This window comes from Cucumis melo, chromosome 1 (assembly GCF_025177605.1).
Source record: "Cucumis melo cultivar AY chromosome 1, USDA_Cmelo_AY_1.0, whole genome shotgun sequence".
NCBI classification, from domain to species: Eukaryota; Viridiplantae; Streptophyta; class Magnoliopsida; order Cucurbitales; family Cucurbitaceae; genus Cucumis; species Cucumis melo.
This window is the reverse complement of record NC_066857.1, coordinates 29,161,136-29,186,727: the sequence shown is the minus strand read 5'-3', so window position 1 is coordinate 29,186,727 and position 25,592 is coordinate 29,161,136. Positions and strand designations below refer to the sequence as shown.

General features: G+C 33.9%; 3 protein-coding genes across 4 annotated transcripts; 1 reads left to right on the top strand and 2 right to left on the bottom strand.

Moving 5' to 3' along the window:
- Positions 1 to 2,445: 2,445 nt before the first annotated feature.
- Positions 2,446 to 3,351, bottom strand: LOC103492583 (uncharacterized). The gene has a single exon (XM_008453000.2). The coding sequence runs from the start codon at positions 3,247 to 3,249 to the stop codon at positions 2,755 to 2,757; it is 495 nt and encodes a 164-aa protein (XP_008451222.1). The 5' UTR covers positions 3,250 to 3,351; the 3' UTR covers positions 2,446 to 2,754.
- Positions 3,352 to 5,571: 2,220 nt separating this feature from the next.
- Positions 5,572 to 16,236, top strand: LOC103492582 (uncharacterized). 2 transcript variants are annotated; one of them, XM_008452999.3, is made up of 9 exons: positions 5,573 to 6,067; positions 6,157 to 6,306; positions 6,913 to 7,127; positions 7,266 to 7,330; positions 9,519 to 9,681; positions 10,463 to 10,628; positions 15,326 to 15,484; positions 15,573 to 15,661; positions 15,835 to 16,236. In XM_008452999.3, the coding sequence occupies exons 1-9, from the start codon at positions 5,677 to 5,679 to the stop codon at positions 15,925 to 15,927; spliced, it is 1,491 nt and encodes a 496-aa protein (XP_008451221.1). In that variant the 5' UTR covers positions 5,573 to 5,676; the 3' UTR covers positions 15,928 to 16,236. The 2 variants fall into 2 exon arrangements, with proteins under 2 accessions (XP_050937155.1, XP_008451221.1); XM_051081198.1 differs by lacking the exons at positions 7,266 to 7,330; positions 9,519 to 9,681 and having other exon boundaries at positions 5,572 to 6,067.
- Positions 16,237 to 16,653: 417 nt separating this feature from the next.
- Positions 16,654 to 24,845, bottom strand: LOC103492581 (linoleate 9S-lipoxygenase-like). Its single transcript, XM_008452998.3, has 9 exons — positions 24,463 to 24,845; positions 23,843 to 24,135; positions 22,940 to 23,177; positions 21,686 to 22,024; positions 20,891 to 20,976; positions 20,109 to 20,198; positions 19,019 to 19,320; positions 17,563 to 17,826; positions 16,654 to 17,493 (listed from the first exon to the last, which is right to left on the bottom strand). The coding sequence occupies exons 1-9, from the start codon at positions 24,608 to 24,610 to the stop codon at positions 16,722 to 16,724; spliced, it is 2,532 nt and encodes an 843-aa protein (XP_008451220.1). The 5' UTR covers positions 24,611 to 24,845; the 3' UTR covers positions 16,654 to 16,721.
- Between the last annotated feature and the right edge of the window lie 747 nt (positions 24,846 to 25,592).

Genomic DNA, 25,592 nt, shown 5'->3' with positions numbered 1-25,592 from the left:
TAAGGGCTAAAAGAGATATTGCTTGGGTAAGACTTGGGAGAATATGTGGTTGAACCCAAAGAAAAGGCAAGAAAAATGAACAGAATGAAGGGTGTCTATATCAAGCGTCTACAGAAACATGATGCACAAAAGGAAGGTTTCAAAACTTGTTCGACTTTCTTCCATGATAACTATGTTTGGAGCATGCATACTAACGTATAACTCAACTAATATCAGAAAGTGTACTGTCTTACAAGTTACAACTTACCATCGAAGGTCATACACTTTCTTTCCAACTAAAACCTCTAATAACATTGTAAGACCCTTAGGATTGTTTAGCGTTGATTAGTACGAATTGTAGGAACAGCATTCTAGTAAGTAGACATTAAGTTTGTTAGGGTTTCTTTCAGTTAATAGTTTGAGAGAGGTATGAAGAGTTTTGTGAAGGAATTCCTAATTGGGACTTTGGGAGAGTCTAGCTCTCTCAAAAGGCTAGGGATACATTGTCATTTTCTCATGATCTTATGACATTATTATCAATATATTTCATATAATTATATATCTTAGTGATCTTGTTTGTTCTTGAGTATTTCTTAGCTTGGTTGGGTTCCTAACACATTGTGCCAAATAATATTGGCTGTACCATGAGAGGAAAACCAAGCAATAACCAAAGGATGGAATCAATAAAGCTCCAAAGACAAGCCCACGACGGTGATTATAAAGCTTAGGAAGTCAATCTAGAGAAGCACTAACTCATTCTAAAATGTTTCAATCGTGAAAATTTCTTATTTTCCCTCTTTTACGGCTCATCAAAACGTACAATAACAAAAGATAGTAGCACCAACCAAAAGAGTTACAAAGAGACTATCTAAGGGAAGAAAAAATAAGAACCACACACCAAGAGGAAACCGGGAAAAAAATCATCATTATCCCCAACGATTGTTTCACACAAAAGGTAACAGTTCAGAGGAAGACCCTAAAGGAGTTTCTAGCTTGAACTTTATCACAATTGGAAAAACCACCAAGAAGAACCAACAAGACAAAATATTATTATATTTATTTGTATCATCAAATCTAAACTTCAGAAACCATAGATCCAAGCATCTTGAAGTGGGTGTTAGAGATTGAATGCAAGCCATACACAGTCAGGGAAGGAGATAATGAAATGAAACTTAAAGGCTGTATTGCACGCCCAAAAATCTAACCTTGGAGTCAGAGCAAAGACTGGGAACTATCTATGGGTAAATTGACCCTTGGACACTAATATCCAACTCCCCGAGAACATTTAGTAACTCATTGACATTGATAAATGATAGGTAGACCAAGTTACTAACCAAAGAATCTTTACTGTATCCTCTGACTTCTCTAAATGATCCAACCCTGGACTGGACAGTTTACTTCTAGAGGAATCCCCCATACTATTTAGCACCTAAGGAGGCTTCAACACATAAAACCTTATGATATTGAAGCAAAGATACTGTTCTATTCCATTCCATCAGCTCCCACACTTATTTCCTTCTCCAAAGGAATTTTAGCCTATTTCTTTTTACAATACAAGCCAAAGATTATAAATAAGGAAAGCCACTATGAAAAGACATACTAATAACTTTAAGTTAAGAAAAGAATACCACTCTCAGTCTCAGTTTCTATATACACACATACCTGATGAAATATAGCATTAAATTTAAATATATACACCTCTACAAAACATATTTTTTATAAAAGAATCTAATTACAAGCATGGGGTGCATTACAGGATGTGCCTTATCCCTTAACAAGGGCACCTAGCTTTAGGAAAGTAAGGCACACCAAGTGTCTAGACAGGCCCTTTAAAAACCAACCACTCCAGACTCCAACCTATACATGTAAGATTCATCAAGCTGATCTTTAGGATGGAGTTTGAACAATATTCTACAAACTCCAACTCTAAACTTGATTCATTAATGGCCCATACATACACCTAAAAATTGGAGCTTGTAGATAAACCTTAACTTTTGTGTACAGTTGTACTTGAGACAAATGAGAGAAAAAAAAAACTTTTGTTCTCATCTCCTAGGGTCATATAAATCTACATTTATACCTCTATACAGCTTCTTCATTCAACAAGAACTCCAAATTGTTATGAGGAATTAGAACCCAACTGCCAACATCTCATGATCAAGTTTCATAAGACTTCTCTTGGTGATGATCATGGGGAAAAGTCTCTAAATTACTCTGGCAGTAGCTCTAGTGGCTCTGGTACACATACTGGCTCCTATATCTAATGCTAAATCATTTGGCATCAAGGAACTTGATTAATACCCAGATAGTGGACCAACAAAATTAAAGAAATCAATGTTTACAAACATCAGGATCCATGAATACCCCTAGATCATTGATAAAATCATAGTGGTTCAGAAATTCTTAAATTTTTGTTTTCCTCTTCATAGTAATGAATTTTGGGCATTTCATGGAAGAACAAAGGAGTGACACAAACGAAGAAACCCAAAATTTTTCATATTCTAACAGTTGCTTGCCAATTTCTTATACATTCTCCAAATGCTTACATCCACTGTAACAAAGAAGTACAGAAAATTCGAATACAAAAATATCCCATCAAACAAGCTGACGACAGAACAACTAGAGTATAGAAGCATCGAAACGACGCAATTAGAGGATAATCTTTCCCAAAGACAACAAGTCGTCCACCAACTGCACCATCTCAAGGTACAAATTATTAAATGAACAAACAGCCAAATAAGCCAAAAAACAAAGATCCAGTGTTCCAAATAAAAATTAAGGAATGTCCCAAGGTTTGGGCTCGGGCACAACAACGACCATACCTTCAAGGTCGGGAGTGAGAATAACCTGGCAGCCAAGCCTCGAGTTCTTGTTCAAAGTCCTAGCCCTGGAATATTTCTTGAGTAAATACTCCTCGTCGTAGGACCGCGGCGGGAGCTTGTCGATCCAATCCTGGGCGATTCTGACCTCGCATTCCGCGGAACAGGCGTCGATTTCTTCCAATCGATGGGAATCCGGGTCGATCAGGCCTCGATTGGCAAGCGCCTTCAGAAGAGTCTGGCCAGTTAATCCGACGATCTCTTTCTTTGTGCCCTCCGGATCATACGCGAAGAGTTTGATGGCGCGATCTGATACCTTTTTGGATGACGACGATGAGTGTTCCAAGGAGGTGGTGGCCGAGGCGGACCATCTTGAGAAAATGGTCTTGGAGTAGGTGATCGCCGGGAGACGGTGGATTTGGCGGAGCCTGTGTAGGTTTGCGACTGCCATTGCTGGGTAATTTGATGGGCTGATGCTGGCAAATGACGGACAATATAGAAAGCTTCTCCCCGACCCTTTTTTTTTTTCTTTTTTTAATTTAAATTATCGTCTTAATATATAATATATAAAAACAAAATCATAAAAAAAAACACTTTTTTAGACACATTTATTTCATCATTTTTCTAATTTGAAGTAAATAAACGGTTTATAAGTTTTTTAAAAAGTCTCCTCAAGCTTGAATAATTAGAGTAATAAAATTGATCCTAAATACTTTATTTGATCATTATAGATAGAGTTTTAATTGGAATAAAAAATGGTAATAATTAAGAAACGCTTATGGAAATAGAAAAAAAAAATTCTGACAATAAGATATATGTCACTATATTTTCTAAATTGTAATAGTGAATAGATAACCTTTTGATAATTTTTTATAATCGTCTTGTATATCTAATTACTTGTCCATTCATCATATTTGTTATATGAAAAAAAAATGTACTATGGATTGTTTTTCTAACATTTTTGTCATCTAATGCAATTTTTCAATAATTAATTGAATTAAAGTTTAATGTATAAACATAAAATTATGTTGATGCTTCTCATATTATGTGTCAATTCTCACTTTTTGAAGATTATAAATTAAAGATCAAAATTTGTCCAAGATGAAGATGAAAGTTGAAATTGTTCCTAATAAAAATTTATTTGTTAATGTTTATTTTTACATGTGTTCATTACAATTTATACTTTTTTTTAATAATTTGATAGTTCATAACATTTTTGTCCATTCAAGATATATTATTTTTACATTTTTTTTAACTTTTAGTTTATAAAAAAGAACAAGGTGCATTATTTCGATTTAGTTATTTAGTTCAACTTCTATAGGATGATGACAACAAGTTGTAATTAACGAAGTTTGAAGTTTTTGTAAGGAAATCGTGAAAAATGTTTATTTGGAAAATGAAATAAAAGTGTAAATTAAAAAATGTAGAGATTAAAATTGAAATAAAAGTAAAATGTAAAAATAAAATTATAAAATCTAATAACTAAATTAAAATATAGAATACTCAAAATTAGTTGATTAAAAATATAAAATTTTAAAAACGCACAGAAATAAAGAATTCAACAACTTAAACGATAAAAAGTAAAATAAAAGAAATATAAGAAAATGTTTAAAAGAGAAAAGAAAAAAAAAACAAAAATAAAAAAAGGTAAGAAAGTTTAATCATAGAAATTAAGAAATAAAAAGAGAAAGAGGAAGAAGTATGGTTAAGAGAAAGCTAAACATCGGAATGAAAATAAGGAGAGAAGAAAAAGAGGCGGGTGCGTGTGTGCAAGGGACGCACCCATGTCCTAACTTATTTTCTTCAAACTACCTTATTTATCTCCTGTGCTGTAATAAGTGTTGATAACGTATGAAATTAATACTTTTTTAGCAGTCCCACTAAACGAATCTTTGAGCTGAACAAGAATAAGAAGTGAAGTTTATGACTACTTTCTTCTTCATGTGTTTAAACACATTCAAGATGAAGAGTATTTAAATATATTATTTTCTTAACTTTCCATGATGTATATTTTAACCTCTCGTCGTAATTACTTATGAACTTAGTTAACTAAACTTGCAGTATTAATTTTAAGAAATAGAATCGCTCGTATTTTAACATCTTTTATAAAATTATTAATATATATAAAGTGAAGAATCATTCTGAATTTTTTTTTTTTATAAGTTGTGGATGGAAAAATCAAATATTTAAAAAAATATAGATAATTGTTTTATTTATTTTTTTTAAAGTAACACGAATAAAAAAGAAAAAAGAAACATTTGGATGTAGGTAGAAAGGCAAGCCAATATACCACTACCCTAATTTATGGATGTAGGTATGAGGATGTGATCGGTGAGCAATATACCACTACCCCTAACTCATCGTGACACATTTATATGCATGCTTTAGGTGTCTTAGATTGACACACTTATTATCAAAACTTCTTAATATCATGTTGTTCTTTGTCTTGCAACCATATCCCATGTAAAAATTTGCAACGACTGCTTCTAACTTTATTGGATCTCATTTATATACATGTTATAATATTTATTTATAGGTTACCTCTTATATAAGATAGTATCTTGTAATTATAATGTTATTAAAAATAGTTATAGTTGTGATAACTATAATAAATATTGGTTAGTGTTTAATTATATTTTGATTTATTTTATTGAAATTAAAAATGTTCCAATTTTTATAAATATTAAAAGACTTAACAATAAACTTTGGACTATAGTCTTTAGAGAATGATGTTTTTTCCTTTATTAAGAATTAGATTTAACTATTTTCATTAGTTTTAGAAAAATTACCAAAAGTAACATTGGCGGATACAATCAATCAAAGAAGACGATGCGTTCTCGAACTGATTCAGTAAGTTTTCAAACGAAGAATTTCAGTAATGCTTCACGTCAACCACATGGTTTTTGCTTCTTCAATCCTTCCATGCCCAAGCTCAAGTCCTTCTTCTAGCAGGACCGCCATAGCTTCATGCTCTTCTACCAGACATTTCTTCAACTTCGGATTCAATCCAAAATGGCTGCCGATTAATCCTAATCAATCCAGAACATTGAGTTTTGGTTATCGTTACAGACCCGTGAGTTTTTGTGCTTTGAAAGATGTGAAATCTTCGTCTTCACCCTCTCGTAATGGCAATGCTTTTGAGTTCGATGTCGTGATCATCGGTGCCGGAATTATCGGGTTGACTATTGCCCGGCAGTTTCTTATCGGATCGGACCTCTCCGTTGCCGTTGTCGATAAGGCGGTCCCTTGCTCTGGAGCTACCGGTGCAGGTGAAAATGTTCGGTATGAAATAGTAATTTTGTTCGTTGTTTGTCATCGACGTTTTCTTGAAATCGGAATGGGTTTGAATTGGTCTCAGGGCAGGGGTATTTATGGATGGCGCACAAATCCCCTGGCAGTGACATTTGGGAACTTGCTTTGAGAAGCCAGAGGCTGTGGGAGGGTCTGGCTGAGACCCTGCGTGATCAAGGATTGAATCCATCAGAAGAACTGGGTTGGAAAAAGACCGGTAAGAGAAATGATGAAACCGATTCTTTGTATAGATGTTTTGTTTTTGGCTATTTTTTTTTTTCATTCGTTCTCTCAAATGCGAGTATCTTTGACTTTCACGTCACTTTACATTTTTCATATGCTGTCTAAGACTCTTTATATAGATGTTCTGTTCTTGGCTTTTTTTTACTCTTTCTTTACAACTGTGAATAACTTTTTCACATCATTTGTACATTCTTCATCACAAAGGATTACGCTTTAGGTAGTTACCGTTCTATTGGAATGCAATAGCCATTATATTTGCAAGTTCCATCTATTAAACTGTTATCTCATTAAAATGCTGGTAAAGAGACTAGTTAATTAAGCGTGTTCCATAAGGGTCTCCTGGGTTAATTTATTTCTATAAGAAGGAAAATGATGGGATCCTGTGTTCATAAAATTCATGCAACCGGGTCAGTAAATTACGTAATACAAATTCATGGAGTTCATTTGAGCCCACAAACTGATTTAAAGGCAAGATTTGAACTTTTTGATCCACTTTTCTTTGAAAATTATGTAGTCTTGCATGAGTTGTGTGCTGACGAGTGAGTTGTTCTACTTCTTCTTGCTATTATTTTTGTTTCAGGGAGCTTATTAATTGGTAGAACACCTGACGAGCTTGACATGTTAAAAAGGAAGGTAAAGCAACTTTCTGGAGCTGGACTGGAAGCTGAATACTTATCTAGTGTTGATTTGCTTTCCATGGAACCAGCTCTGCTGATCGGGGACAGCTGTGGGGCTGCTTTTCTCCCTAATGACTGTCAACTAGATGCATATAGTACTGCAGCATTCATCCAAAAGGTTTTGACTGAAAATAATCAAATATTAATTTTTCTTTTCTACCTATCCATCCAGTTATGTCCGCTTTCCGAGTGTTGATATCAAGCTAATACATGCCTTCTGTTACTGATAGATATGAATCATATGACAACCATGTAGGCTAACAGGCATTTTAAAGGAAGATATGCAGAGTTTTTTCATGACCCCGTTACTGGCTTATTAAGGTCTGTTTTTCTTAGGCAATTACACTTAGATCTTAACAACAAGAACAAGAAATATCAGTAGCACTGATAGATCACTACATAGTTGATGTTTGCCTACAATAATAAATATGCATATCATAAATGGTCACACTTTCTTTTTTCTAATCGCCTTTTTGTTGTCCCCTTCCCATTGGTATCATTGTAATTTTTCTTCAATAGATGGGGTTGGTCTATTCGGTTATTCTTGTATTTGGGATCATTCTATAATCTTTGAAGTTTGGACATTTCATTTATCAATGAAATTGTTCCATACTTTCTTATAAAAAAAATTCATATAATAAATGGTTTTTTCTTTAATAAATTAATATACAGAAACAAATAAAATTTTGAAATTCATTTACCAACTCTACAGCATAACCATTGGAGTCTCCGGTGCTACAAGATTTCTGAAATGAGAATGCCATGGCCACTAACCTGGTGAAATTTGACGTGAGATACCTTTGAGGAAACAGTAAAATAACGTTAAACTTAAAAGCAGTGGTAGAACTTTGAGAGAATAGGAAAAGAGAGTGGATAGATAAAATTTGAGCAAGGGTTAAAAAACCATTAAATAGGGTAATTCCAATGGATAGCATTATTGGAGCTAATAATTAAGTATATAGCAACATTTTTAAATAGTCTTTTATCAAGAGTCTATCACTTGACTTCAAGGGCTGGATCTAAATTTTGTTACGTTTGCAAATTCTTTTGCATTGTGGTATATCTTCTAATACTTTGGATCTAATTGAAATATATGCAACCACCCCTAGTAACTAAATCAGTAAATTTTTAAGCTCGGTTAATCTTTGTATTTAGTCAACATTGTGCGTTTGATACACTACAATCCAAAGTTAGCTATTATTCAAAGAACTCTCTGACTGTTGAAGATTTGGAAAGGTCAACTATTAAGTGCTGACAAAATTGAGAATGAACGTTCACCCATCCTGTGATAATGCAGGTCATGTTGACTTGTACGATCACTTCATTTCAACTACTACTACGAACTACTTCTTCTATTTTATGTTAGTGAAAATCCTTACTCCACTTGAGGGGAGAAGGGATGCTCGCGTTTGGAACCCTAATCCTAATAGAGGTTTCACAAGTAAGTCCTTGTTTAGTCTTTTGTTAGATCCTTTTCCTTACTCTGAGTCGGATTTTGATGTGATTTGGAGGACGAAGGTTCCTAAGAAAGTTAGGTTCTTTATTTGGCAAGTTTTGGTTGGGCGTGTTAACACTATGGATAGGCTTGTTAGAAAGAGGACTATGCTTGTTGGCTCTTTTTGCTGTATGCTTTGTCTGAAGGAGGAAGATCTTGACTATGCGAGGGCTGTGTGGAGCTCTTTCTTGCAGGAGTTGGGTGTCAGTTTTGCTGGCTCTAGGAGTGTTAGAGCGACAATCTAGAAGTTCCTTCTCCATCCGCCCTTTAGAGATAAAAGGGGGGCTTTCTTTGGTTGGCCAAGGTGTGTGCTATTATTTGGGGCATATGGGGTGAGAGGAATGATTGGATTTTTAGGGGTAGGGAGAGGGAACATAGTGAGATTTGGTTTTTGGCTAGATTTCTTTCCCATTGGACTTCGATTTCAAAGCTTTTTTGTAATTATTCTGTAGGTGACATCTTACTTAGTTGGTCCCCCTTCTGCTAGTTGGGGTGTTTTGGTGGACTGGTTTTTTTTTATGCTCGTGTATTCTTTCCTTTTTTCCTCAATGAAACTGTCTATTTTATCAAAAAGTAAAGGTGCACTTTCTGGAGAAATGCAACTGTTGAGCCAATTTGCATTGTGCTGTTATTCTGTTATTTAGTTGTGTTTTCTTAGAGAAGAAACCGGATGGTATTGAAAGAAGAAACTGGTATGAACTGGCTTTCCTTGATAATGAAATAGAATATCATGAAAAATAAGGAAAAAGTAAAACAGAAGCATGCTGTCCCATCAAACCATCTGATGCTTAAAAGGGTGATCGCCATTGGCATCTCTCAAATCTCAATTATGTTTTATATGATCTGTATAACATATCCTATGAGTTATCGTCTTAACCGTGCACGCGAAGAGTAATCCTCACTAATTTGTTTATTCAAATAGTCAAAATTTCCAAAAATTCTTGCTAATTCAGATATAAAATAATTACATTAAATTAATTGACCATTATGCCTTTTAAACGTTAATTGCTCAAGGTCTGGTAGCGATGGGAAGATAGAAGCTGTTCAGACGTCCAAGACTACATTGTACAGTAAGAAGGCCATTGTTGTGGCAGCTGGTTGTTGGAGTGGGACTTTGCTGCGTGATTTACTCAGGGAAGGAAAAACTGTTTTGGATGTTCCCATAATGCCAAGAAAGGTGTTGTCTATAGACATAATCTAGCTTTTATTAGAGATGTTTTCATGCGTTATGCTGTTCTTCTCTGCGGTCAGTTCTTGTCAGTATTATTTATTCTATAGATAAGAGGAATCAATTGGTGGAACCCAAAATGTCCAGTGTTAAACAGAATACTGGGACTAGGCTTTTTGCAGTTTTTTAGTTAATATAGTTTCTCAAGTTTACTAGCAGCATAATTGCATAGTTTTGTTTATTAAAGTGTAACCCTCATATATTTTCTAAAATTGTGAAAATATTAACGATACACATAGGTTCATGTTAGGTTACGACCCTGCTTCTGGGAATTGATCTGGGAAATGTTAACAATACAAAAAGGTGTTGGAAGAAAACAAGCATTATTTTCCTCCCTGTTCGGGGAATTGATCTTCTTGGTTATATCTTTAATTAGTTCCCTTTCTGGTGATTTTCATACCTATACAAAGTTGCTTCAGCTGTGAATTACTATCATGTTAGCTTGATATATATTTACACTATTGTACGTAGGTTCTTGTTTTCCTCATATAGGTTCATGTTAGGTTACCACCTAACATGAAAACGCGAAGAAATATAAAGAAAATAAAGGTTGTAATTTATTGCAAGAGAGCAAACATACAAATAATCCTAATATATCCATAACTAAGGCTCTCACAGTTCATTTCAATAACATAGAACACTAAGTGACTTATTGTTGAGGTTGTTTTCTCTGAAATACTTTCCATCTCCTCCGAAGGTTTGTCTGGACAATCACTATTTTTCATGGCAGGGTCACTTGCTGGTCATTGAGAATTTTAATTCCCTTCATGTTAATCATGGTTTGATGGAGGTGGGCTATGTTAATCACCAAGCTTTAACTTTGGCTAAAGATTTTGAGCAGACATCATCCGTTTCAATGACTGCCACTATGGATGTTCAAGGCAATCTAATACTTGGTAATAATATGAAATTTGTGATCTCAATTTTTATTACTTTAATTTTTTTTCTCCAGATTCTTTCATTGCTGCCAGAAGGATTTTCCCCCCCTTTCTTTTATTTTATTTTATGCATCCTTGTATATGTTTTTTCGATTGAGTTCAATCATGCTGTTCCACATAAACTGATAGAATTGAATATTTTATACCTTAACGGTATCTTGCTTGAAACGTGAGGAATAACAATTTTAGTCTTGAAAACATGTAAGGAATTGGCATTACCTTTAAAACAATGAGTTATAACACAAAAAATTTGCATCTGGGACTCTAGAAACGAGTTGGCTGGAGTGGAATGGCTGTATGTTTGAGGATGAGTATAGAAGTTAAGGTAACTTAGAATTAGAAGTTAAGGGATCCTATGAACAAGTTAACATTTTAGAATTTAGATGACATGCAACAAAGAAAAAGTGTAAAGAATTTACATTAAAATATAATGAGAATATTTTCAGCGTTAGATATCAAAAACTAATGTCTCCCTCTACTCTCTCTCTTCTCTCTCTTCCCCCTCTCACCCTAGCGACAACCTCATTCCATGACTATCCAAGCCAACCCCATCACAAATTTTAAGTCACCACCCTTTCCTTCCGATGGGTTAAGATCCAAGCTTGAGATCTTTTTCCTTTGACCGCAAGGTAGTTTCCAATGTGTGACCGTTCTTCAAGTGGTAATTGTGTTCATCTGACTGAGAATCAACATGATTGTTTTTTCTCTTTTGCTTTCTTTCTCTCCTTATTGTCTTGGATTTACTCGACTCTTCTTGCTCTTTTGGAGGCCCTTCTAAACCATAAGTTTCTTCAAGGAAAATAGAGAGTAGAATAACTGGTATGGACTGAGAAGCTATTGAATCGTTGAGGGCATTGTTCTGAAATTGAAAAACTCGAAGGTCATGGAGACTGGTGAAGATATGAAAGAATGAGCTTTTGTAGGCTAAGTGGCTTTGGTGTTTTGCCTCTGAACCTGATTATTTGTGGCACAAGATTGTTGTGAGCAAGCATTGCTATGCTCCCTTTGAGTGGGTGGCGAAAGGGATTAAAGGCACGCTTCGTATTCCTTGGAAGGACGTCTCGCTTGATATTCCTTCCTTTTCTCCTTCGGTTAGCTGCTTTGTGGGGGATGGATGGTTTTTTGGGAAGCTCAATGAGTTAGGGAGGCTCCCCTTTGTTCTATCTTTCCTAATCTTTATCATCTTTCCTCTCCTAAAAATCATATGATCTCTTACTCTTTGGTTTGGGGGGGAAATTTTAGTGTCTTTTTCCTTCAAGTTCTATTGGCATTTATCCAATAAGGAAACGACGGAAGTTGCCTCTCTTCTTTCCTTGCTTGATGAGTGTGACTCTAGGGAGGAGAAGAGAGATGTTCGTGTTTGGGAAGGCTTCTCTCGCAATTCTTTCTTCAGGGTGTTGTTAGACCTCTCCCCTGGTAGTGTGTCGGTTTTTAGTGAGGTTTGGAGGATCAAGATAATAAAGAAATCCAGTTCTTTGAATGACAGGTTTTGTTAGGCCGTGTAAATACCTTGGATAGGCTTTCCAAGACGATGCCTTCAATAATGGGTCCGTCCCGTTATATTCTTTGCTGGAAAGTAGGGGAAGACCTGGACCACCTGCTTTCAAGAGTTTGATTTTCAGTTTGCTAGCTAAAGAAGGATCTGTGGTATGATTGAGGAGTTCCTTTCACATTCGTCTTTAAAAAAGAAAGGCCAGTTCTTATGGCTTGCCGGGGTGCGTGTTGTGGTTTGGGATATTTGGGGTGAAAAGAACAAGAGGTTTTTTAGAGGTTCTGAGAAGGACCCTTGTTTGGTCTTTAGCGAGGTTCCATGTTTCTCTTTGGGCTTCCGTCTCGAATTTTTTTGTAATTATTACCTTGGTAACATCATATTGAGTTGGAAGCCTTTCTTGTAGAATGTTTGTTGTTTATTTTTGGTGGGTTTGTTTTTTTATATGCCTTTGTATTCTTTCATTCTTTCTCAATGAAAGTTGTCCGTTTCATCGAAAATGAAAGATTGAGCCTTTATATTGAGTTGCTAGCCAACTTCCCTACTGCCTCTCCTCTCTTCTCCATTAACATTCAATCTTACAAATCAATCCTTTAGTGCAGTAATTTTTTTAAAAATGAAAACGAGCCTTTTCATTAATAAAATGGAATGAGACTAATGCTCAAAGTACGAAAGAATTATACAAAGAGTTAAAATATCTAAAGGACAAAGTATTTAGAAACTAAATACACGGATGAAACAAAGAAAAACACAAACACCAAACAAGTCAAACGAAAAAATGATTGAAATAAAATGAAAACCCCTGATTCACCCTCTTATAACTCTTCTCCTCTTGCACTAATTATAGATTCATCATCCAACACATGATTTCGTTTGTGGCTTTGATTGGAAGCAACTTCCGGTAATCTTGCAAAATGGGCAAAATAGCCTTTGGAGAACCTTCCTAAAGGAAACGATTCATGAGCCCTTCTTGTGAAAATGAAGACGCCTCCTACTCACCGTGCTTCAAAACAAAGATTCACACTAAGATGGTATTGGAAGAATCAACCCAATACTAGACCACAATCAACTACTATTGACTTCAAATGATCTGGAATACCGAAGAGCTAATCCAAAGGTGGGCAAACCGAACACTTTTCGTCAACTTTCAAGTCATCCTTCAATTCTCATCAATTTGAAACAGATCATGTAGGTATGTTTCTAAAGGCCCCTTTTGCAACATCCTCTCATTTCCGTCTATCTTTTCACAATATTCAAATTCTTCACTACTTACGCTGAACGGAGAACCGAATGTTGTCTTACACTTCTTTTTGGATGGAATAATTGGAGTATGGCTTGGAGTACCACCCAAGAATTTTACCTTTGAATTAGGCATTGAAAAATCAGCGTGTACAAAGGGTTGGAGATGAGAGGCTTGAGAATCTGACCTAATAGCTTGAATAGGTGCTTGAATTTTAGCACAATAAAACATCAAGATTATGCTCTTGGATCAACTTCACCTTGATGAGTCTTTTTTTTAGAGGCCTCATTTGATCTCTTTCTTCTAACAAAATGCTACAGAAATGGCTTGAATAAGCTCGAGTATTTTCTCACTTTTGAATGACGCTTGGTCCTTGTTTTGGAGGAAGCTCTGACCGAGGAGGTGTTCAAAGAAGAATTATTAGAATGGGAAGAAGCGGAGCTGTTTTATGTTTTCCTGACAAGGGCTTAACTAGGTTTTGAAATGTCAAATGAAAGAGGAACTAAAAAGGACTTAACTAGGTTTTGACATGTCAAATGGAAGAGGAACTAACGGATCTGAGGAAGTAGGGGATGACGATCTGCTATTGGAGGAACTTGGAGTGATCGTGGTGGGATTGAGTGACTGATGGGCTACCTTTGTTGATAATCCTTTAGTGCAGTAATACAACCACCAAACCCAAACCATTAACCTACTCGAGTCACCACTCATAACTGGCCTCCCTTGACCTTTCGTCTGTCGTCATCCTACATTGATGTCACTTCCACAAGGACGAGTTTGTTATTAGGAGAGCGCTCAAACTTTCAATGAGAAAAATGAAATAATACAAGAGCATTTAAAAAAAACCCAATGATGGGAATCCGATCCTAACTACAAGAAAGGGACTCCAATCCAGAAGAACAAGACCAAGAAGATTATGTTTACAAAGTTGCCTAATAGTTAACCATCATAGGTTGACCTAGTGGTAAAAAGGGACACATAGTCTCAATATCTAACTAAGAGGCCATGGTTCAATCCATGGTGACCACCTACCAAGGAATTAATTTCCTACAAGTTTCTTTGACTCCCAAATGTTGTAAGGTCAAGCGAGCTGTCTTGTGAGATTAGTCGAGGTGCGTGTAAGTTGATCTGGATACTCACGGATATTAAAAAAAATAAAATCGCCTAATAATTGATGCCTACAAAAAGCCGTTAAACCTCCTCATCCAACTTCTCAACCTCTCTAATAATCCTATTGTTTTTATGAAGCCAAATACTCCACAAAACAACAAAGGAGTTTACATGCCACACCACCTTGCTCATCTCCTCCTCTCCCTAAAGGGGAGGATTCGAAAGCAACTTCTTCAAGGAGGAGTGGCCAACTATATTTTTGGGACCAACCAACACTGAACAAATGTATCTGAAAACTCCAAAGGTAGTTAGCAAATTGACAATCCAATAGCAAATAATTAGGATCCTCCTTGTGCCTCATTCAGAGAGTGCAAAATTGACAAAGTGAAATGTTGAAAAGAAAAAGGGATATTGGCGGTGAAGAGAAAGGGATCATGGCATTCCCAATGCTCCCCTCTCCCCCCAATAAAAAAAAAAGAGAATTAAAGTTAATATATTTCTAAGATCTTGCCTCTAATTTTATCTAGGCACTTCCTCTCTTTATAAGAGTTTGTATGTCCTGAATACTGTAATTTTTCCCATTACATCAACGAAAAGATTTTTGTTTCAAAAAGAAAAAAATTGTGATCTTATTTATTTATTTAGGCGCTACGGACATAAATAAATCTCATAATCTTCCAATTGCACTTTGTTTTGTTTTAGTCTAAAACATTACCTTTTACTTTCATATAATCAATGAAATTGTTTCTTACAAAAAGGGGAAAAAATATTGCAAGAAATTTGAAATCTCATTGATAATTGGTCATCTAATTTCAGGTAGCAGCCGTGAGTTTGCTGGTTTCAACACTGAAATGAATGAATTCATAGTTGCTCGGATATGGGAGAGAGCTTCAGAATTCTTTCCTACGTTGAAAGAAGTCTCTTTATCAGATATCAAACACAGTAGTAAAGTGAGAATAGGTCTACGACCATACAGTAAGTATCATGTCACTTAGTAAGTTTCATCTGTTGAAATTTCATGGTCTGGATTATCTGATCTTCCTGTATGAGTATACACCCACAGTGCTTGATGGAAAACCAGTGATTGGGCCTGTTCCTGGTTTATCAAACGTGTTCCTTGCATCTGGCCATGAAGGTGGAGGACTTTCACTGGTGATTCTCTCTCTCTGTTATGGAAAGCTACTGATACTCCTAAACCACTTTTCTAATGTATCATAGAGACCATAAAAAAATTCATGGCCCTATTGTATAAATTTCTAGTTGTCAACTATACCCTTCTATTTTTTGTTCATTCTATAATCTGAATTATTTTTTTTAACATCCAGGCAATGGGAACTGCAGAAATGATTGGTAACATGGTGCTGGGAAGTCCTGGGAAAGTTGATCCAGCTCCTTTTTTGCTACAAGGACGATGTTAATAGATGCTTACAACTTATGATAGAATAATGCTGCTTTTAGTGGCCTCGGTCTTCATGTAAACCAACCCCTTTTTCCTCTTCCAAAGAGCCAACATGTAGTTGAAGGTCATCAATATCGTAGGAACCCCCAGAAGTCCATGTTTTTATTATTCTGTACCTTGACTTTCAGAATCTGTAGATTATTAATTCCGAGAAAATTACCTGAATTTGTAGGACTTAATGCGTAGAAAAATTCATAATCTTCTTGGTTCAGTATAAATTGTAACTCATTCAGTAAGGTTAGAAATGAGAATGATGCATGATAAACTATTGCTAGCTGTTCCTGAATTGATACGAAACTCATTAAATGGTTGGAATAGGGAAAAGAAAATATCCATCGGCTGCAATTGATGAACCCCTATCAGCGAGACTAAGGGGACGTTTGAGCTGACTTTTGAAAAAATTACTTTGTATTAAAAACACTTCCCTGAGCATTTTGGGAGGAACCACATGTGATTCTCCTAAAAACTTCCTGTTAGAACTTTTAAGTAATTTTAGAATTTGCTAAATTACTTCTAGTTGTCTAACCAATTGAAAATTTTGAAAAGTAGATTGGGATAAAAGTACTTTTCACCCTCTCAATAGTTATCCCAAACTCACCATTGGTTGATTTATTTGTTCAGGGTCTGCAATAACATAGAGTAATTAGGTAGCAGACTTCTCGTTCTCATATTTAGAAAAGGTGAATGACTAATGAATGGTCTTGCTCATATTTCTGATTGAAAGTAATATTAAAGTAATTTCATGAGACTGCATCATATAGATATGCTGTTTGGAATCCCTTTACCTCGGATCCCTCCTTTTGGACTAAAATTTGATGTATCAGGCAACAAAAGTTTGTACGGTATCTTGGCAGGTCCGCTTCTGTTCTTGCGGTTGGGATCTCGATTTCTTTCTTCTATTCTATTCTCTATATTTTTAAGTTCTTTACTGAACTCACTGAAGCTATGTCGAGCCTTTGCATTATCTGTCCAGTTGTATGATGACCTTCCCAGGTACAGTTCATCCATTGTGTGATGTGAAAGGACCTCTGTCAATGCAACGGCAAGTGCAGTTTCGAACTTTCCAGGTATCGTTTCGAGATAATATTTATCTGGATCACTCAAGAATTCAGCATATTCAACTGTTCCTTCACTGGGAATGAACTTGTGACAGAGTGTGGGACGATTAAGAGGGTAGCTGGCGTATGCATATTGCCCTGAATTCACAGCAGCATGGAGTCCAGTTGCTGTCCATATGAGAGTTGTTAAGGCCTCTACCAAGTTGGATAGTGTGGCCATTTCATACCACCCTGATTCGTGGGGCTTGTCGCCATGACCAACATTTCGGATCTCAGACCACCAAGCCTGGAGTTCTTCATCAGAATGTACAGAGTCATCATCTTTATAAAAGATTGAACAAAAACTCTTCACCCATGTCTTGATTGCGGTCCATATCTCAAGGCCGTCTTCTGCATATGGATAGTCAGGGAAGATGAGGCGAACTCCGGTCGGGTTTCCCGGATCTGGATCTCTTACAGCCATATTTCTAAGAAACCAGAGCAATGTTGACACAGGTCTTTTATCATGAAGGGAAAAGCTATGTTATTGTTGTTACCTTTTCAGCAGGTCTGCTGGGAGGCCATGCTCATCGAACCGCCACTCTTTGTAGAGCTCAGAAGATAGTTCCATGGAGAACTTACCAGAAAACAATATCTTCTCAAAGATTCCATCAGGTTTCAACAGGAAGGTCCTAAATAGTGAGTTGATGTGTATGGTGTCTTTGAAATGAGGATTCAGCAATCTGTAGATTGGATGCATAACACTCAACTGTCTGCGAGTGGCAATGATGAAGGGCTCAACAACTGCATGGGTATGTAACCTAAACATTTACACAACTTAACATGTCATGCCATTTTACCTTCACAACATAAATTGTGTAGGTATAACTGGATACATCAACAAATATCACAAATCAATTTATTGTCTTTAACAAAAATTAAATATCCAAAGAAAGACCGATTTTCGTCAAGTTAAAAGGGAAAATTACGATTCTAGTCTCTAATACCTCGGTAGTTAGTGGTTACAATTTTCTTAGATGACATATTTTCTTCATATGTTGTAAAGAAAGATAATGAGTCGGACACTCTAGGTTCGGTTGGACCAGAGATTTGGGTTAAAAATAGAGAAAATCAGGTTGATTTTGAAGGGCTAAGTTTTCCCAGATGCCTTAAGTAGATTAAAACCTCAAAGTTCCCTATTCACCTGAAAATTCACCCAATTTTGTTTTTCCTTTTGATTTGACAGAACTCAAATATTAATATAATTTATCAATTTAACCTTTTATACTTGGTTGAATGTTAGCTTATCATAATCACTATTTAGACTAGTCACATAACAGAATTATTAATCTCCTGTAACAATGATGGTTTAAGATACCTAGCCAAAACTTTTTAATTTCTAAGCTTTTAAAAGTGTCTAATAGGTCTTTTAAGTTTTCAATTTTGTGTCTAATAGGTTCTTTAACTTTATGAGGTGCCTTATGTAACTTTAAACCTTCAATTTTTTGTCCAATAGATCTCTAGATTACAACAGGTCCTCAACCTTTGTGGTTTTTTTTCTTCTAAAAATATATGAATTTACTAGACGCAAAGTTTGAAGTTTAATGTTCTATTATACATAAAATTCAAATTTATATCCATCAAACCAATTAAATTTTAAGAATATTAAACATATCAATGTTCTATTATACAGAATTAACTGTTCAAGGACTTAAATATTTAGTTTAGGGATGTATTAGTACAAAATTGAAACTTTATAGGCTTATTATACACAAACCTCAAAGTTTAAGAACTACTTGTTATAACTGTTAAAGACTATCTGAAGCCAAGCAAGCAAATGGACTAAGATGATAGTTTAACCTAAATCAAACATGCAACATGGAAAGAGAAAAAATCGAAGCACTAAAAAGTTAAACTAGCAAGATACTTTTGCAACCCAAAGAAGGAAAAGAAACTGCCTTGATATATTGATACTGAACTCTTTAATATATGAAAATAGGTGATGTGTCTCACCAATGGCTGATGAGTTGATGGTAGACGGAGTCGTTGGCAGCAACATGTGCTTTGGCAAGCTGCCACAGGGCAGCCTCCAAGCCTTCAGCTGCTGGCAGGTAAACCCAACTTATCTCTTCTCCTTCAGCTTCAGAGTAGGGTAAAGAAAGTTCAATTGCTAAAGGCTTTAGTGTAGAATCAGACCTTAAGAATAGTAGGGTTCGAGATGCATAGGCAAATACATCGCCACTGTTTATTCTATTCAGAAGTGGCATTAGATAGTCATGATGATCCAACGTGAATATTCTTCTCTCCACTATTGCCTATATCATTTCAAAACACTAAAAAAGTTTCAACATTCACAACATGATTGTTTCTTTTAGAAGATGATTTTAATGCTTGGAATGCCATTTTTCTAGAATGTGGAACTAGTTTGATATTAATATAGGTAATAGACTCTAATGTAGACCTAGTTTGATATTTGCTGAAATTTAGGGCTTGTTTGGAGGTGATTCTAAAATCGTTAAAATCAATTTTGTTATTTTCAAAATTACTCTTCAACATGTTTATAATCCTTCAAAACCAATTTTCATGATATGGTAACTGCATTTAATAAGAGTGTGAGCAATTAAATATATGTTTCGAGGTGATTTAAATCCTATGAAGATGATTTTGAACTCTTTCAAAATCACTCTAAAATATACCATTAACTTCTCTTTAATTTTGAATATTCTTAATTGGACTTTACAAATAGTGAGTAGTCCATAAAAGTCTTATGTTCAAGCCTTTAAAATGTTATTACCTTTTCTCAATTAAAGTTGATTTCCACTTGTGGTACATTCTTCATTTTTCTAGCCTACAATTGAATGATATAGCATTAAATTTACCTTTAACCACTAGTTTAAGTTTTTGGGTCAATTGGTGATTTAAGAATTATCAACCCTAATTAAGATAGTTTATGTCTTCTTTTATCTTTATTTTGTCTATTTATTTATTATAACTTGACACCGTACTCTTCCAATAACACATTTGCAAGCAATTTAAACCTTGTTTGATTTTGTTGATGATGAAAGAGGAGCGGAGTAAAATAAAGGGAGATGATATGTTTTACCTGCTGAAGGGTAAGACCATCTAGGCTGTGTTCAATATCTGATGCTTTTATTGTACTAACCACTTTGGTTTTGCTTTCTGGTGGAAAATTCTGTCCAATTAAAAATAGTCACAACATTTCTTTCCCTTCAAAATTCTCAATTTTTCTTAGAGTTAAAATCTTTCTAAAATGAAGTATAAACTTTGAATCATAATAAATACATAGGTCAATTTTATTCCAACTTTTGAAAGTTTCAAAAAATAAAATAGAAGAAAGACAGGGAGTACTTTTCACTTAGTTTCTAGACTTAAAAGATGATTTATCATGTCCTATTCCTAGATTTTGAATTATGTTTTTTTTTTTTTTTTTTATTGTTAAAGTTTTAGAATCTGTTGAACAAATTTTTACTTTGATCTAAACCAATTTTCAAAAAGTTCAATATTTGTTAAATTACAAGCATGTCTTTGGGTTTATAAGTCTATGAACAGTAAAATGTTAAATTGGTCTCTTGACTTTAAATTCTGTGTATAAAATAATTCTAAAGTTTAGAAGTGTTTTATAGGTCATTTTAACTTTCTAACTTTTTGTCTGTATATCATTGCATATTTTGAAGGATGCACATGCCTATTTGGTATGGAATTGCGTTTTGTCTTACACAACTTTGTTATAAATTAAAAGTTCATAAATTTTGTATTCATTTTTTAAAATTTAGAAACATTTTAGATGTCCTAAGAACTAAATTTATGAGTTAACCTTCTCCTCATTATTTTTATTATTAGTCAAAACACAGGTGGCTTACATACGTGTAAGCATGTGATTCGCACAGGATTGGTTCCTGCAAGCATTTGTCGAGCAAATTCATCATCATCCATCCAGGCATGTTCATTTTCTGTAGGTAAAAAGAAGTTATTTTAAATAACAAAACTTTTGATAATATTCACAAATATAACAAAATATCACAATTTACTTATGGTTGACTACGATATGCGTCAATCATAATGTAAATTGTAGTCTATCATTATCCATCGTAAATAAACTATGATATTTTGTTATATTTTGTAAGTGTTTTGGTTCGTTTTTCTATATTTAAAAATAGTTTAAAGGAAGAGTACTATTTATACTAATAATTCATATACATTGATGATATATTTAAAAGCTTCCATAAAAGTTTATGCTAACTTTTAAATTTTTACCTTCACATCATTGGAAGTTAAACAAAAGAAAGCCCAATAAACTAGAGAAATTGGAAAACAAAAATGTAGTGATTTTGTTTTCTCTTATTTGATATGATATGGTTTTATATTTTTAGTTTTTGAAAATTAAACTTATTTTCTCTCAAAATTTCTTACTTTATTATTTAGGAAAACCATGCTAATATTTTTAAATCCTAAACCTTAAACCTTTTTTTTTTCTATATTCAATAGTGTTTGCGTTTCAAATGTTTAGCATTTGGTAATATTTCAAAAAATAATTCTTTTTTATATTTTAGAAACAATTAGAATGACAGGAAACAAACCCTAATTTTAATTTAGAAATGAAAAAACTAATAATAATAATAATAATAATAAAAAAAAAAGCAAAGAACAAGAAGAAATTACCTGTAAGAAACTGAGGAAGTGGATACAAGAATGGATGTTTTTGAGAAAGAATTTGTTGAAAAAGCTTTTGTGGGAGAAATTTTTGGACTTCAAGTTTGGTCCATATGTCTGCTTTAGCCAAATTGGATGGTTTTTGGGCCCAAAAGAAACAATGTAATTCAACAAAAGACTTGAAATGATCAGTGGTGTTAGGTTGATAGTTTAGGGCTTTTATCGTTGGAATGAGGAATTGAAGTGCAGCTTCCACTGAATTCGAAGCCAATTCTTTCACTTTGTTGTGGCTCATTCTTTCATCAGCAGGTATGTATTTCTCTATATCCATTTTCTCACTTGAACTATCTTTAACATTGGGGAGAAACAAAAAGAAATGTCACTTTTAAATCAAGTTTGGGATATTTTGTTGAGATCGAGGATGACAAGTGTACTACTTATTTACTCAACGCCATTTTGTGATACGTCTTGTGTGATTTTTGAAAGCATGGCGAAAAGTGTGTTTAGTCAAATGAAAGTGTTTTCAATTGATTAATAAAGAGCGTTTGAGTTGAGAGTCAGGGTAGTTTTTTTTTCCCTTTTTGTGTTGTGGGATCCACAAAAAAAAAAGAGTTAAATTTTATGTTATATATTTGTAGGACTTCTGTTCTTAGTAATTCTTTCTTCTTCATAATGCTAAAAGTTATTTGAAAATTGAAAAACATTTCAAGTTGCTTTTCGAAAATGATATGAAATTGTTAAAATCACTCCAAAAATGCTTTTAGTCCTTTATAAATTAATTTTAATAATTTGGAAATTGTGTTTAAAAATATAAAACCGAACACTAAACTGATTTTGAGTGATTAAATACACGATTTAAGTTGATTTCAAATATGATAAAAGTGATTTTAACCTAAATCATTTTCAAAGGAAGTTAACAAATAAAAGAGAAACTTAGGAATTCAAGCTTCTATCGATTGGCTCTCGAACAAAAAATGTCTCATCTAAAATCACCCTTTTAAAACTCATTATTGGATTTAAGATGTGTTTGATTTAACTTTTTGGACTTTTTTAAAACATTGGAGTGTTTGACAACCTTTCTAAATTGTTTTGGAAACACTTTTGAATTTTATTTTAAACAAATTTCTGTAAAAGAATATAAATTTAAAATGACATTTTTTAGAACATTTTATTTCTCTCTAATCAATCGATACGTTGTTAAAACCATTTCTAATTTGTGAGTATAATTAGAAAAAGAAGAAGAAGAACGAGAAATGTATTTACCAAGATTAGAAGGATGAAGAGTTCTTAATCGACGAGGATAAGGAAGAGAGGAGGATCCACCAATAATAGGTGTAGATTGTTCTTGAGAGTTTCCAATACAATCATTATTGTAATAATCATACTCATAAATCCTTTCCCGTTCCTCCATTGTTTCTCTTCTACCATCTCCTCTTAGCTTTGCCAACTCCATTTTTCTTAGCTCCATGAGTGGACTTGGTGTTTTGCTTGGAATGTAACTCTAACCCCACACACACACACACACACACATACAACACAAATATATAAATAAATAAAAATAAAAAGTAGCATCCAAGTAATTGTCAGAAATAGCTCTTCGAAGTTTCTCGTCGTTTACAAATAGGTCCAATTTTGCCAAATTGTTTCAATGGGTTGGTCTTGGTGCATCTCGGCCGAGATCGATATCAGGATGAAAATAAAAAGTCTGCCTTCTTTTAATGACAAAAACCATTGGTTTCTTTGGGCTTTCGGCAAAGATGAATTACTATTGTTTTGTACGTTTTTCTAAAAGCTTTCGTATTTTTCCAAAATCTAATGTATATAATATTCACAATGCAGAATCCTCAATTTAACTATGATTCTCTCCTAATCAGTCTCGTTTTTTGTCCTAGTTGGGATTCCACTATGAAAGACAAAAAGAAAGTTTGTTTGGATGCGCCATTGAAAAGAGTTGACAAGTTTTTGTTTTGGTCTTGGTATTGATCGTGTGGTGGAGATGCATCACGATGACTCATTAAAACAATTGACCAAAAGGGTGCTATTAGTATTTATGAAAGAGGGAAAACTTCAAGTGCTATTTTTGGCAATTTTCTAGTAACGTCTTTAATTATAAAAAGAAAAAAAAAATAAATAAATAATTTTAAAATAGATGAAAGAAAAACTTACAGTGTTTGAGAAGAAAAGATAATGAGAGTCGTTGGTAAGGTTGATTGGATAAACCCATGAGTTGCAATCAAAATGTATTATTTGGGAATGGTTTGGAGTTTGGAAGAATGCTTCCCTAAGGAAGAATTTATGGTTATATTGATTTGTTATCAAGAAAGCCCCTGGAATTCCAAACCCTTTTTCAACCTTTAATTTGATTTTATAGCTTCCGATTATTGTTCTTCCATCACTCTTCTTCTTCCTTTTCCATTCTTCTAATTTCCCCTTTTTGCTTAATTTTCCTTTTCCGCTATCTGTTCCACCAAAAACCAAATGAAAATGAAAATTTAAGTTTAAAATTTATTGAAAATGATCGAAGATGATATTAACTTAAGCATTTGATAGTGAAAATACTTTTGAAAAGAAAGAAAACAGATCAAATTTAGTTGCGACAGTGTCAAATGATTTGAATTCCAAAATCAATGAAAACTAACATTTTGGCACAAATTGTCTTTGAAATAACATAAATGTCATCCATCAGAAGACTTAATGTTAAATGATGATGTGCTTGCGTTGAACTATTAGAAAAAGTACGTAAATGAAGGGAAAAAAATGTGAAAGATGGAAGAAGGAAGGCTCACTATGATCGAGTTCCGTCGCACTATAAAACTGAAGAGAAACCGATTTAGCAGGTCCCGATTTCCCAGAATCATGAACAATCACTACAACTCCTTTGATCCAACTTTCTTCTCCACCAACAATTTTTTGTTTATATCGATTCATCGCCATTGATTTTTATGAACAGCAGCAGCACACGTTTAGGTGTTTGTGAAAATGCCGATCGCCAAACCAACAACAAAAAGATGTGAGTTCGCCTTTCGGATCTCTGATCTTATGATTTTTCTTTCGTTTCTTTCTAAATGATTGAATCAATTTAGAGATGTTTATAGCGGATTATTCTTTTCTTCTATTTTCAGCAATGAATCTAATCCTTTCCTTCTCTGTCCTCGTTTTCTTTCCTTTTGCACATTGCTCTATGCTCTGTGTTCGAGTGATTTTTCGATTGTAGAATTTGTTGATTTCACTTAAGATTCTTTATTTATTTATTATTTTATTTTATTTTTTTGGTTCAATTTGATTGGGTGTAATTCATCAGTTCTTCATCACTTTCTTTCGTTGTTCTTCCTTTTGGATTTTGAGGATGGATGTGTGATGTTTGGATAAAAGGGAATCTGGTTAACCAATAATTTATTTTATTATATAACAACTTCTTTTAAAAAATGTCTCCTCCTTCTTTATTAACTCTTATCGGTCTACATTTTGGTACGCAGTTTTATTGCTATCAATCAATGTTAAGCAGTTATATTTATAAACATCTCTTTGATTCAATGAAGTATACATAATTCACTTATTTTTATTTTATTAATAGGTATCTAAATTTAGAGTTTATTTACTAGTTTGGTTACAATACTTTTCATTTCTTTTTCATTTTAGTCCATATATTTTTTGGTTATAGTCCTATATTTTAATTGTGCCTCAATTTGGTTCTTGAACTATACAAAAGTATGTGATAGCTCTGTTTTTTAAAAAAATGAAAAGAAAAAAAAAAAAAAAAAAAAAAACCAAAATGATCTATTTTTAAAAGTTTAAAGATTCAAATGAACTTTTTGAAAACTTAAAAGATATAAAAACTAAAATAAACATATCCAAACAATAGGATGAAACAATATCAAAAGGTATGGAAATAACAGTATTTAAACTTAAGTTTAGC